Below are 15171 nucleotides of genomic sequence, written 5' to 3'. Positions count from 1 at the left end.
CTTTGCAGAAAAACAGCCCCAAAGCATGATGTTCCCACCCCCATGCTTCACAGTAGGTATGGTGTTCTTTGGATGCAACTCAGCATTATTTGTCCTCCAAACACGACGAGTTGAGTTTTTACCAAAAAGTTATATTTTGGTTTCATCTGACCATATGACATTCTCCCAATCCTCTTCTGGATCATCCAAATGCACTCTAGCAAACTTCAGACGGGCATGGACATGTACTGGCTTAAGCAGGGGGACACGTCTGGCACTACAGGATTTGAGTCCCTGGCGGCGTAGTGTGTTACTGATGGTAGGCTTTGTTACTTTGGTCCCAGCTCTCTGCAGGTCATTCACTAGGTCCCCCTGGTGGTTCTGGGATTTTTGCTCACCGTTCTTGTGATCATTTTGACCCCACGGGGTGAGATCTTGCGTGGAGCCCCAGATCGAGGGAGATTATCAGTGGTCTTGTATGTCTTCCATTTCCTAATAATTGCTCCCACAGTTGATTTCTTCAAACCAAGCTGCTTACCTATTGCAGATTCAGTCTTCCCAGCCTGGTGCAGGTCTACAATTTTGTTTCTGGTGTCCTTTGACAGCTCTTTGGTCTTGGCCATAGTGGAGTTTGGAGTGTGACTGTTTGAGGTTGTGGACAGGTGTCTTTTATACTGATAACAAGTTCAAACAGGTGCCATTAATACAGGTAACGAGTGGAGGACAGAGGAGCCTCTTAAAGAAGAAGTTACAGGACTGTGAGAGCCAGAAATCTTGCTTGTTTGTAGGTGACCAAATACTTATTTTCCACCATAATTTGCAAATAAATTCATTAAAAATCCTACAATGTGATTTTCTGGAGAAAAAAAATCTCACTTTGTCTGTCATAGTTGACGTGTACCTATGATGAAAACTACAGGCCTCTCTCATCTTTTTAAGTGGGAGAACTTGCACAATTGGTGGCTGACTAAATACTTTTTTTCCCCACTGTATTTGAGATTCTTCAAAGTAGCCACCCTTTGCCTTGATGACAGCTTTGCACACTCTTGGCATGCTCTCAACCAGCTTCATGAGGTAGTCACCTGGAATGCATTTCAATTAACAGGTGTGCCTTGTTAAAAGTCAATTTGTGGAATTTCTTTCCTTCTTAATGCGTTTGAGCCAATCAGTTGTGTTGTGACAAGGTAGGGGTGGTATACAGAAGATAGCCCTATTTGGTAAAAGACCAAGTCCATATTATGGCAAGAACAGCTCAAATAAGCAAAGAGAAACGACAGTTCATCATTACTTTAAGACATGAAGGTCAGTCAATACGGAACATTTCAAGAACTTTTAAAGTTTTCTTCAAGTGCAGTCGCAAAAACCATCAATCGCTATGATGAAACTGGCTCTCATGAGGACCGCCACAGGAAAGGAAGACCCAGAGTTACCTCTGTTGCAGAGGATAAGTTCATTAGAGTTAACTGCACCTCAGATTGCAGCCCAAATAAATGCTTCACAGAGTTCATCTCAACATCAACTGTTCAGAGGAGACTGTGTGAATCAGGCCTTCATAGTCGAATTGCTGCAAAGAAACCACTACTAAAGGACACCAATAATAAGAAGAGACTTGCTTGGGCCAAGAAACACGAGCAATGAACATTAGACCGGTGGAAATATGTCCTTTGGTTTGATGAGTCCAAATTTGAGATTTTTGGTTCCAACCGCCGTGTCTTTGTGAGACGTAGAGTAGGTGAACGGATGATCTCCGCATGTATGGTTCCCACCGTGAAGAATGGAGGAGGTGGTGTGATGGTGTGGGGGTGCTTTGCTGGTGACACTGTCTGTGATTTATTTAGAATTCAAGGCACACCAGCATGGCTACCACACCATTCTGCAGCGATACGCCATCCCATCTGGTTTGCATTTAGTGGGACTATAATATGTTTTTCAACAGGACAATGACCCAAAACACACCTCCAGGCTTTGTAAGGGCTGTTTGACCAAGAAGGAGAGTGATGGAGTGTTGCATCAGATGACCTGGCCTCCACAATCACTCGAACTCAACCCAATTGAGATGGTTTGGGATGAGTTGGACCGCAGAGTGAAGGAAAAGCAGCCAACAAGTGCTCAGCATATGTGGGAACTCCTTCAAGACTGTTGGAAAAGCATTCCTCATGAAGCTGCTCGAGAGAATGCCAAGAGTGTGCAAAGCTGTCATCAAGGCAAAGGGTGGCTACTTTGAAGAATATTTTTGCCTATTTGGTTAACACTTGTGGTTACTACATGATTCCATATGTGTTATTTCATATTTTTGATGTCTTCACTATTATTCTACAATGTAGAAAATAGTCAAAAATAAAGAAAAAACGTCCTCTAACTGTCAACTGCATTTATTTTCAGCAAACTTAACATGTGTAAATATGTGTATGAACATAACAAGATTCAACCACTGAGACATAAACTGAACAAGTTCTACAGACATGTGACTAACAGAAATTGAATAATGTGTCCCTGAACAAAGGGGGATCAAAATCAAAATTAACAGTCAGTATCTGGTGTGGCCACCAGCTGCATTGCATCTCCTCCTCATGAACCGCACCAGATTTGCCAGTTCTTGCTGTGAGATGTTACCCCACTCTTCCACCAAGGCACCTGCAAGTTCCCAGACATTTCTGGGGGGAATGGCCCTAGCCCTCACCCTCCGATCCAACAGGTCCCAGACTCTTCGCTGGCCATGGCAGAACACTGACATTCCTGTCTTGCAGGAAATCACGCACAGAACGAGCAGTATGGCTGGTGGCATTGTCATGCTGGAGGGTCATGTCAGGATGAGCCTGCAGGAAGGGTACCACATGAGGGAGGAGGATGTTTTCCCTGTAACGCACAGCGTTGAGATTGCCTGCAATGACAACAAGCTCAGTCCGATGATGCTGTGACACACCGCCCCAGACCGTGACGGACACTCCAGAGTACAGGCCTCGGTGTAAAGCTCATCTGCAGTCCTCATGCCTCCTTGCAGCATGCCTAAGGCACGTTCACGCAGATGAGCAGGGACCCTGGGCATCTTTCTTTTGGTGTTTTTCAGAGTCAGTAGAAAGGCCTCTTTAGTGTCCTAAGTTTTCATAACTGTGACCTTAATTGCCTACCGTCTGTAAGCTGTTAGTGTCTTAACGACCGTTCCACAGGTGCATGTTCATTAATTGTTTATGGTTCATTGAACAAGCATGGGAAACAGTGTTTAAAAATTACATATATTTTTCTTTTTAAGTCTTTGTATGTTTATTTGATAGAGGGATCGAGGTGAAAGATGGAGTGCTGAAATAGCAGTGGGCCGGATTGGATCCCATGCTGCAGCAGTACATGTGCACAGGAGGCAGTGGCCTAGACCGCTAGACCACCATATGCCACAGCCTACTACTTTTAATTATCTAATCAATTCAATCAAATCAATCAAGAATAAATATGCCTGTAAGGCTCCTGTCTAACTAAAAGATGTGTTGGTGTGTTGGTTCCCCTGGGCAGGAAAATGGTCAGGAAATCCCTGGTGGCTGGGCTGGTAGTTTTGCTGGTGGCTGCAGTGGGAGTGTTAGTGGGGGTGTTCATGGGGGTGGGAAACAAGAGCCCCATCTCCCCCTCAGACCATTTCTACTCCAAAGCTGCCGTGGCTGCAGATGCTGGGACGTGCTCCGAGGTGGGGAGGTAAGTAATGTTACGCTAGCCAACTATTTCCCACTGAGATACAATGATTCATGGTACACAGTTAGTCAAATGACAGGACACGATTAAGCTCTACAAGGAGCATTACGTGTGTGTGTGTACCTAGGGATATTCTGAAGAGGAATGGCTCAGCGGTGGATGCATCTATCGCCGCCCTTCTGTGTGTTGGCCTCCTGAACGCTCACAGCATGGGCATTGGAGGGGGGCTCTTCTTCACCATCTATAACGCTTCCACAGGTGAGTCAGTGTGTCCTCAACCTCCACAAATGAAAAAATGCTAATGAACACATCCATGTCTGCATTTTGTATCACTGCTCGACAGGGAAGGTTGAAACTATTGACGCGAGGGAGACAGCCCCCATGAACGCGACAGAAGACATGTTTGGCAATAACACCCAGCTTTCTCGGAAAGGTACCCGTTTTACTGTTCTGGAATGTACGTCAGGTACAGGATAGGCTAGGCAGGATCTGTGGTTCAATCCATCCTAAGATAACAGCTGAACAGTAATATGGTAGCTGTAATGTATCACAGTGAGAGGGATCGAGAGAAGATAACACTGCAGGAATAGTATGAACCTTCTGGCATCCTCTTTCCTGGCTTTCCATCATTCTAAGGAACAATAGGTCTAACCGTCTGCATCATATGCATGGCTACAACAAGGGGACAACAGTTTCACCTGTCAAAATGAGGAAATAGACTGATATGTTCTTGAAATCCTTTGTGAGCAGGGTTTCAACTTTGTGCAAATGGTGGTAAAGTCTTCTCTGCATAACAGGTGGATTGTCTATTGCCATTCCTGGGGAGATTCGTGGTTACGAGATGGCACACAGCAGACATGGTAGGCTGCCATGGAAGGATCTGTTTGAGCCAAGCATTACGTTGGCACGCATCGGTTTCCCTATAGGCAAAGCCCTGGCCAAAGCCATCTCCAAGAATAAGGACGCTATTCAAGGAGATGCCAATATGTGGTGAGGACAGGACAAATACTGAAATGTTTATTTTATTTTATTATCTGTAAATGCTATATTACTACTACAACCACTTCTACAAATCTACCTTTAATGTCAGCGTGAATGTAATGCTCTATGAAGTGCTGTAATAGGATTAGTTGGTTTTACCACAGAGTACCACATATTTCAACCAATAAAATGTGATTACTTTGATGTCCAAAAATATATTAATTACTTATTACATAATGCAAGTCATTCATCGCTTCCTCTGTGATTTATTATGACCACTGATGATTTATTTGATTGGCCGCTGTAAAACCTATGATGACAAAGCCATGGGAATACTGGTCCTTTTATTATACAGGTTTGCTTGAATAACTCCTGATAATAAGTTCTCTGTTCTTGTTTTTCTATTCCAGTGAAGTGTTCTGTGACTCCCAGAAAAACATCCTGAAGGAAAATGACATCGTTAAATTTCCCAAACTAGCAGACACCTACCAGAGGATAGCAGAGGAGGGACCGAAGGTTTTTTACAATGGGACAATGGCACAAACAATTGTGGATGACATCCAGGCAGCAGGTCTTTATTTTTGTGCATGATAATATCCTATTATATCTCATCGTTCTTGCTGTACACAATGAGAATAACCAGGCGAGACAAATCTGATAGGCAGTGTGTCGATGTGCTTCTTGAGCAGTTATTTCCTCTTCTCAGGTGGGATTATCACCCTGGAGGACCTGCTGGAGTACCGGCCTGTGTTGAATGAGAACCCACTTAAGCTGACTGTGGGGGAGTACACCATGCACGTCCCAGACGCCCCCTCCAGCGGCCCAGTCCTGGCACTCATACTCAACATAGTGGACGGTGAGCAGCAGCCTAGATAACTCTGAGTCTGAACTCAGCCATGCAGACTAGAGGATGTCAGGTTTCCTTCCACTGTACCCCGCTTGGACAGTGTTTCCGCCCCCTCCATAACCACCACCTCTACACTAATCCAGCTACAGTTAATTCACCAGGGGCCTCATTTATAAACATTGCATATGCACAAAATATTCCCCAAAACATGCATGCGCCAGTTTTCATGCACAAGTTGACATTTATAAAAACTAAACTTGACTGTGAGAATGTGCTCATCCTCCCGCAAACATTAGACCATGCGTGCGCACAGTTTGTAGTGGTTGAAGTATTGCATTGCAAGAAGGCAACAGTAGCCTAGTAGCCTTGTGCAAATAGAGAATATATGATGACTTATAAATGACAAAAAAAACGGTAGCTAAATATAATAACAAGATGTAATAATTTGCTGTTAGTGAGAAGAGCGAAAATTGATTGCAGAACAAATTCCTTACCTTTTCTGACTGTGATGGTTTCATACTCGTGAAGTACCCTATAGGCCTACAACAAGTTAGGATAGGCTACCATTTCTCATTTTCACAGCAGTAAATAGATAAGCTTCCGGTATTTACACATGTGGAGATAATCCGTTCACCCACACCTCGTCTCACAAAACAAGCCGGTTGGAACCAAACATCTCCAATTTGGACTCCAGACCAAAGGACACATTTCCACCGGTCTAATGTCCATTGCTCGTGTTTCTTTGCCCAAGCAAGTCTCTTCTTATTGGTGTCCTTTAGTAGTGGTTTCTTTGCAGCAATTCGACCATGAAGGCCTGATTCACACAGTCTCCTCTGAACAGTTGATGTTGAGATGTGTCTGTTACTTGAACTCTGTGAAGCATTTATTTGGGCTGCAATTTCTGAGGCTAGTAACTCTAATGAACTTATCCTCTGCAGCAGAGGTAACTCTGGGTCTTCCTTTCCTGTGGCGGTCCTCATGAGAGCCAGTTTCATCATAGCGCTTGATGGTTTCTGCGACTGCACTTGAAGAAACTTAAAAAATTCTTGAAATGTTCCAGATTGACTGACTTTCATGTCTTAAAGTAATGATGGACTGTCGTTTCTCTTTGCTTATTTGAGCTGTTCTTGCCATAATATGGACTTGTTATTTTACCAAATAGGGATACAGTGGGGAAAAAAAGTATTTAGTCAGCCACCAATTGTGCAAGTTCTCCCACTTAAAAAGATGAGAGAGGCCTGTAATTTTCATCATAGGTACACGTCAACTATGACAGACAAAATTAGAAAAAGATTCCAGAAAATCACACTGTAGGATTTTTAATGAATTTATTTGCAAATTATGGTGGAAAATAAGTATTTGGTCAATAACAAAAGTTTCTCAATACTTTGTTATATACCCTTTGTTGGCAATGACACAGGTCAAACGTTTTCTGTAAGTCTTCACAAGGTTTTCACACACTGTTGCTGGTATTTTGGCCCATTCCTCCATGCAGATCTCCTCTAGAGCAGTGATGTTTTGGGGCTGTCGCTGGGCAACACGGACTTTCAACTCCCTCCAAAGATTTTCTATGGGGTTGAGATCTGGAGACTGGCTAGGCCACTCCAGGACCTTGAAATGCTTCTTACGAAGCCACTCCTTCGTTGCCCGGGCGGTGTGTTTGGGATCATTGTCATGCTGAAAGACCCAGCCACGTTTCATCTTCAATGCCCTTGCTGATGGAAGGAGGTTTTCACTCAAAATCTCACGATACATGGCCCCATTCATTTCTTTCCTTTACACGGATCAGTCGTCCTGGTCCCTTTGCAGAAAAACAGCCCCAAAGCATGATGTTTCCACCCCCATGCTTCACAGTAGGTATGGTGTTCTTTGGATGCAACTCAGCATTCTTTGTCCTCCAAACACGACGAGTTGAGTTTTTACCAAAAAGTTCTATTTTGGTTTCATCTGACCATATGACATTCTCCCAATCCTCTTCTGGATCATCCAAATGCACTCTAGCAAACTTCAGACGGGCCTGGACATGTACTGGCTTAAGCAGGGGGCACGTCTGGCACTGCAGGATTTGAGTCCCTGGCGGCGTAGTGTGTTACTGATGGTAGGCTTTGTTACTTTGGTCCCAGCTCTCTGCAGGTCATTCACTAGGTCCCCCCGTGTGGTTCTGGGATTTTTGCTCACCGTTCTTGTGATCATTTTGACCCCACGGGGTGAGATCTTGCGTGGAGCCCCAGATCGAGGGAGATTATCAGTGGTCTTGTATGTCTTCCATTTCCTAATAATTGCTCCCACAGTTGATTTCTTCAAACCAAGCTGCTTACCTATTGCAGATTCAGTCTTCCCAGCCTGGTGCAGGTCTACAATTTTGTTTCTGGTGTCCTTTGACAGCTCTTTGGTCTTGGCCATAGTGGAGTTTGGAGTGTGACTGTTTGAGGTTGTGGACAGGTGTCTTTTATACTGATAACAAGTTCAAACAGGTGCCATTAATACAGGTAACAAGTGGAGGACATAGGAGCCTCTTAAAGAAGAAGTTACAGGTCTGTGAGAGCCAGAAATCTTGCTTGTTTGTATGTGACCAAATACTTATTTTCCACCATAATTTGCAAATAAATTCATTAAAAATCCTACAATGTGATTTTCTGGATTTCTTTTTCTCAATTTGTCTGTCATAGTTGACGTGTACCTATGATGAAAATTACAGGCTTCTCTCATCTTTTTAAGTGGGAGAACTTGCACAATTGGTGGCTGACTAAATACTTTTTTTCCCCACTGTATCTTCTGTATACCACCCCTACCTTGTCACAACACAACTGATTGGCAAAAACGCATTAAGGAGGAAAGAAATTCCACAAATTAACTTTTAGCAAGGCACACCTGTTAATTGAAATGCATTCCAGGTGACTACCTCATGAAGCTGGTTGAGAGAATGCCAAGAGTGTGCAAAGCTGTCATCAAGGCAAAGGGTGGCTACTTTGAAGAATCTGAAATATAAAATATATTTTGATTTGTTTAACACTTTTTTGGTTACTACATGATTCCATATATGTTATTTGATGTCTTCACTATTATCCTACAATGTAGAAAATAGTAAAAATAAAGAAAAACCCTGGTATGAGTAGGTGTGTCCAAACTTTTGACTGGTACTGCATATCATAACCATTGCACCTTTTCTGGCCATGGTGAGTTCATATTCCCAAAGTAGCGATACAACAAATTACCATGCACATCTCTAATTTAATTGGGCCTATTAGACGTTTTTGCTCTATGCATCTGAAAGAGACCACGGTTTATAACATACAATAGAATTTAAACAGGTGAACAGACAGTTGATATTTTGCATTGAAGTGTGTAGGCTACCACTGTAAGTAGGCCTAGGCCCTACTGTAGTTGTAATTTTTTTCAGAGTAGACCATGTTTCAGAATTCCTCGGGCAGTGCAACACATTTAGGTTCGGTAGAAAGTAAATGCGAAACATTATTGAATTCAAACGTTTGTTTACATGTCCACAACAATTTGCAATCATTCTTTGTGTTTCAGAAACGGTCAGATACAGCAAATGTCATTGCAAAAAAACTACATTCTGCCAACACCTATAAAGATATTTGATCAAGTTCGCCATTGATAATTCCTTTAGATAACTGTCTTGGCCTAATTTCAATACTTCCAAAGTATACAGCAAATAAGGGCGTTATTGTCACCATAAAAGGTTAATAATGGGCGCTATTCAGGTGGAGTTATAATGCTTGTTCCCGCGCGCAGTTTTACAACAGGTCTAATTTATAAAGGAAAACATGTATATATGGTGTGCGCCAAGTTTCTAAATCTCTATATTTTTGTACGTGCGCAGTCTTTTCAGAAATTGCGCATGCAGATATTTAGTGTAAAATTTACGCAACAGTTATAAATGATGCCCCAGATACAGAGAGTGTGCTCATGGAGAAAATCATTAGCCATGCATTAGACACAGAGGGGCATCATTATCCACCACTAATTGGCTGTAAACTCACAAGGCCTCCCAGATTCTCATCTAAGAGAGATTTGTGTAAACTCTGGAATTATTTTCACTGGGAATTAATTTATCAGCACTAGTCCCTTACATCTTGACATCCACCATAGCTACCAGTGTTTGTGCAAAAACATGGACGGAATCGGACAGAAATATCCCAGTGATGGAAATATCGATTTACATTAAAACTACTGTATCTCTGACAAATTAATAAATAGTTCTTTTTTAGTCTGAAATATATCAATATTTTTCGTGTTTTTTTCTTCAGGGTATAACTTCACTGGCACAAGTGTCTCTACCGCCGAGAAAAAGACTCTGACGTTCCACCGCATCGTGGAGGCTTTCCGGTTTGCTTATGCCAAGAGAAGCAGACTAGGGGACCCACGCTATCTCAATATCACCGATGTGAGAACCCTGATTCCCAGCTTTCAAATACACAGAGTTTCACTCACAAATATATATTTGAATTTGAAATAAAGTTGGTTTGTAGTTGTTTACTGAATAGGCTCTATAATACCATGCTGTTGACTGCTGTTCACCTATTTAATTCCTATTTGTTTACTGATGATTTCATCTGCTCTCCAGCTCATCCACAACATGACCTCAGACTACTTTGCTAACGGGATCAGGAGCAAGATCACAGATGACACCACTCACCCCGACAGCTACTATGAGCCAGATTATTTTGTCCCCGACAATCATGGGACATCACACCTGTCCGTCATAGCTGAGGATGGAAGTGCTGTGGCTGCCACCAGCACAATCAATCTATAGTAAGAGTCCTACAAGGCAAGACCTCCTGAGACAATAGGACTGATGAATACATAATGCTACAGCGTAGATTATAGCTATCCAGAGACAGATCATTAATATAGTATACATGCACTCTAAACACCCTTTGCTTGCAGATGGTCTTACTGAGAAGTTTCTGTTTTCATTTAACCCCAAAAAGAACATGCATAGGTTACTTAACTCCTATCATTTCCCATCTTCAGTTTTGGCTCGAAAGTCATGTCCCGATCAACTGGCATCATTTTCAATGATGAGATGGATGACTTCAGCTCTCCACACATCACCAATGGCTTTGGAATCCCTCCATCTCCTAACAACTTCATCCAGCCTGGTGAGATAGAATAGGAACTGAAATAAATATCCTTATTGCTGGTAAGCTACTGAAAGTTCTCAATGTACGCATGGCCCCAGTTTGAGCCTTGGCTGGTATGTTTTCTGAGAATAACTTTGTCTGAATATTTAGCTCTCTCTCTGTTTTAGGTAAAAGGCCTCTCTCTTCTATGTGCCCAACTATTATCTTGGACAAAGACAATAGAGTGAAAATGGTGGTGGGAGCCTCTGGTGGAACAAAGATCACCACAGCGACTGCCCTAGTAAGTCTTGATCCATACAAATGAATTGATACTCTAAAACAGATAAAGCCTACACATGACGGCCATCTATCCTTACATTGTGATATTGTGATGAATCGGAGTACAAGTAGCTTCCTTTTCTGATTTACATAGGTGATTCTGAATTCCTTGTTCTTTGACTACGACCTCAAAAAAGCTGTAACACAACCTCGAATTCACAATCAACTTAACCCAAATATGACTGTAGTGGAGGATGGCTTTGAAAAGGTGGGTAATTTTGAACAATATTGCATAGAATATTATTCTATGAAAAAATACAAATTCATTGATTTGAAAATACTTTTGGGTAACTCTGACATTTAATCTGTGTGTGTGTGTGTGTGTGTGTGTGTGTGTGTGTGTGTGTGTGTGTGAATAGAGTGTATTAGATGGTCTGGCACAGAAGAACCACGTAACAGAGCTGCTGATGACTCCTGGATCAGTGGTTCAGGTGGTGGTGCGACAGGGTGAGCGGCTCTGTGCCGAGTCCGACCCCAGAAAAGGGGGCTATCCAGCGGGCTACTGAGTCTCCATAAAGAGGCAGGGCCATAAAGAGGCCATAGAGAGGCCATGTATCTGCAATGAGACGCGAACAATGGCTCCTCAAGGAGGCACAGCCACTCTTTCTTCAGCCGGAATTCATTTCAAGACATGGAAAATGACTTTACTCCACATCAATACCTCCTCCCTTCACACCAAATAATCGGCAGCATTTCTGCTTTTATTTCAGCATTATTTATTTTTGTGTTTTGAAAGTGCGATTGCAACTCTGAGTGGCATTTTTTAATCCTTGCTGTATCAAGAGATCATTATCAATTATCCTGAAGAAAGATGTTTATTTATGCAATGCAGTGGGGTAGCAGAACGCTGGACTGTAACTGTCGTTTCCTGCTGGATGTAAATACCATCGGCCAGAACTGAAATGGACGCCATGGATCATCTGATGTGCATTCTGAAATAGTTTACTTATGAATTATTAGCCAACATATTAGTCAAATTACTCTGTGATGATGAGCAATCTTTCTGTTTGACAGAAAAATAGCCATTTATCTGAGATTTAAGAAAGGTAATGTTTTAGGGATAATGTGAACACCAATTTAAAGGTTGTCAAAGTAGTTTGTCTCTGTCCATTGAACAAATCAAATATAGAGAAATGACTGTTTTGTCTCTCCATCAAGGAAAAATGGGACCGTATGTGGCGGCAGGTAGCTTAGTGGTTAAGAGTGTTGTGCCAGTAACCGAAAGGTCGCTGGTTCTAATCCCAGAGCCGACTAGGTGAAAAATCTGTCAAAGGTGCCCTTGAGCAAGGCACTTAACCCTAATTGCTCCTGTAAGTTGCTCTGGATAAGAGCGTCTGCTAAATGACAAAAAAAAAAAAATGTTTTAACCATGTAAAATACCACTGTTGGTCACTGAAAACTCCTTGACTTCCACCTCAGGTCTTAACAGGTCAGGTTGTCAGATCTGTTTCTGCTTTATGGGTTGGCTAAAGCACAAACAAATCTGGCAACCAGGCTACAGGTCTACCATATGAAGATGTTGGTCACAGGTAGCTACATTTTTCTTTTCATGAGAATTCTGATCTGTAACTGAAAACTGTGATTTCTGTTTGACTGATTTCATCTCAACTCTGACCATTGCCCATGGGGGCCTACTGTTAATAAGGGCTCAAATATGGCTGCCATTTACCTATTCAAATGTTATTTTTATATTTTTTGTGATGCAGATTGTTAAGAAAGACAAATTGTTAATGTTTAATATCGAGTAAGACCATAGCGGTACAGTGAATGTAGTGTATTTTTTAAAATACATTTGCAGATATATTTTTTTAAACATGCATTGTTCTCATGCCATGCTTGTTGCCATGCTTGTTATTAAACATTTTAAACAAATACATATTTTACTTTACTCCACCTGTTCCCCATATTCTTAGGGACCTCTTTCTCTGCATCGATAACTGTAACCAAAGAACTGCTGAACTAATGTTACTGTAGTATGAAATCAAATTATTGATGCAAGGTTTTAGCAGAATGTTTTACAGTACACTATGTTAATAACAGCTACATTATGTCTTACCAACTGACTGAAGTACCATTTCATACCAAAAAGTTTGCCTCAGCTTCCTTAAACAGTCTGAAGAACAAAATACAAAGCAGCTTCCTTCTGACAAATCTTAGCAAGACGTGGCATTTGGCGCCAGCTGTGGCTTTTACAAAAGCCTCCAAATGGATTAATCACTGAAGCCATTGAACTGCCTGTGCTTCCATAGACCAGTGATGTATAGGAAGCTAAATAGCCAATAAATCACACAGATAGGACTTAGCCTAAATACTTCCTCTCTATCAAAGTGCCCTCACCAGTAGGACTATAGCTGGCAGAGTTGGTGACTTGGCAGTTGAATAAAGTGTAAAACATTTACCTACATAGATGTGATAGCTGGCCTCCCGAGTGGCGCAGTGGTCTAAGGCACTGCGATGCAGTGATAGCTGTGCCACTAGAGATCCTGGTTCGAATCCAGGCTCTCTCGTAGCCGGCCGTGACCGGGAGACCCATGGGGCGGCGCATAATTGGCCCTGCGTCATCCAGGGTAGGGGAGGGAATGACCGGCAGGGATGTAGCTCAGTTGGTAGAGCATGGCGTTTGCAACGCCAGGGTTGTGAGTTCAATTCCCACAGGGGGCCAGTATGAAAAATAAAATAATGTATGCACTCACTAACTGTAAGTCGCTCTGGATAAGAGCGTCTGCTAAATGACTTAAATGTAACGTGATAATCTTCATGAGAATGATATACACTGAATATACAAAACATTAAGAACACCTGCTCTTTCCTTGACATTGACTGACCAGTTGAAAGCTATGATCCCTTATTGATGTCACTTGTTAAAATCAGTGTAGATGAAGGGGAGGAGACAGATTAAAGAAGGATGTGTGCCATTCAGAGGGTGAATGGGCAAGACAACAGATTGACGTGCCTTTGAATGGGGTATGGTAGTATGTGCCAGGTGCACCGGTTTGTGTCAAGAACTGCAATGCTGCTGAGTTTTTCACGCTCAACAGTTTCCCGTGTGTATCAAGAATGTTCCACCACTCAAAGGACATCCAGCCAACTTGACACAACTGTGGGAAGCATTGGAGTCGACATGGCCAGCATCCCTGTGGAACACTTGACACCTTGTAGAATCCATGCCATGACAAATTGAGGCTGTTCTGAGAGCAAAAGAGGGAGGTGCAATTCAATATTAAGAAGGTGTTCCTAATGTTTGGTATACTCAGTGTATAGCTGCCGAGTAAGTCAACTCTACTGTACACAACTTACTAAACATATAAGTCCATCTACGGTAGTATCCTGTTGTCTGGCTACAACCCAGTTGGCCCCATTGAATGTGGCCTGAGACACTATCTGTGTATACTCTACTCTCTGCTTCCTTGTGAGAGTGAAATTATTCATATTTATTCAGACAGCATTCGGCCTGTGGGCAGCTGGGAAATGATGGCTAATGAAGCTGTACATTACATACATAAATAGTAAAGCAAGTGTTTTTCAATCCTTTGACACAGCTCATCTTAACTGTACTAATAGAACATATCCCATGCCCCCGACACAGGCCTGAACAGAGTATAGTGTCAGTGTTGAGGCTCAGCGCTCACATACAGGGTAGGCTAATGGTGCAGAGGGCATTTAGCATCACTGATCACATAGCCCATCTAGAGTCGTATGATGGAAAGACACAGTAGACCATCCCACGGCTGCAGCTCACCGTTGTCAGACTCTCCAGAGATATAAACACGCGCACACACAAGAGCAGAGTGAATTATGCAGCGTGCGTCAATTTACTGTGTGTATTTACACAGACAGTCTCTGTCCCGTTTACTGTTCCATGAGGCCCATGATCTATGTGTTTATAGAGTGAGGTAGCTAAACACGCCTAGTTTCTTTCAGACCCCACACAGGGCCTTACAGAGCGCTTCTTGTGCAAACATTCAGAAACATACAAAAAACTTCAATTGTAGAACTTTCAACACCTGGACTAAACCTACATGCTAATGGTAAGAGTGATTGGGAAATTGAACATAAATACGTTCTTCCTGTCTAACGTAAACTGTTGAAATCAACCAAAAAGGTTCAAGTAATGATGACAATGCATTTTTCTTGCGAGAGGGATATGAAGAACAATCAAAAACGAACCCACTCAAATGATAAATAGTCGATTGCCTTTTACCTAAATTGGTTCTACTTTGTACCTCTGAAATGATTAAAGACCCAGAATGTAATATTTCA

At 42.3% G+C, this 15171-nt stretch overlaps 1 protein-coding gene across 1 annotated transcript; it reads left to right on the top strand.

Moving 5' to 3' along the window:
* The first annotated feature begins 3475 nt into the window (after positions 1-3475).
* On the top strand, positions 3476-12118 carry LOC121584143 (glutathione hydrolase 1 proenzyme-like). Its single transcript, XM_041899983.2, has 12 exons — positions 3476-3660; positions 3785-3915; positions 4001-4090; positions 4455-4647; positions 5049-5209; positions 5345-5494; positions 9757-9893; positions 10074-10261; positions 10484-10611; positions 10761-10873; positions 11006-11119; positions 11271-12118. Exons 1-12 carry the CDS (start codon positions 3488-3490, stop codon positions 11415-11417), a joined length of 1725 nt encoding a protein of 574 aa, XP_041755917.1. The 5' UTR covers positions 3476-3487; the 3' UTR covers positions 11418-12118.
* Positions 12119-15171: the final 3053 nt, after the last annotated feature.

This window comes from Coregonus clupeaformis, chromosome 16, assembly GCF_020615455.1.
Source record: "Coregonus clupeaformis isolate EN_2021a chromosome 16, ASM2061545v1, whole genome shotgun sequence".
Classification (NCBI taxonomy): Eukaryota; Metazoa; Chordata; class Actinopteri; order Salmoniformes; family Salmonidae; genus Coregonus; species Coregonus clupeaformis.
The sequence above is the reverse complement of the archived record's forward strand: the minus strand, read 5'-3'. Positions and strand labels throughout refer to the sequence as shown.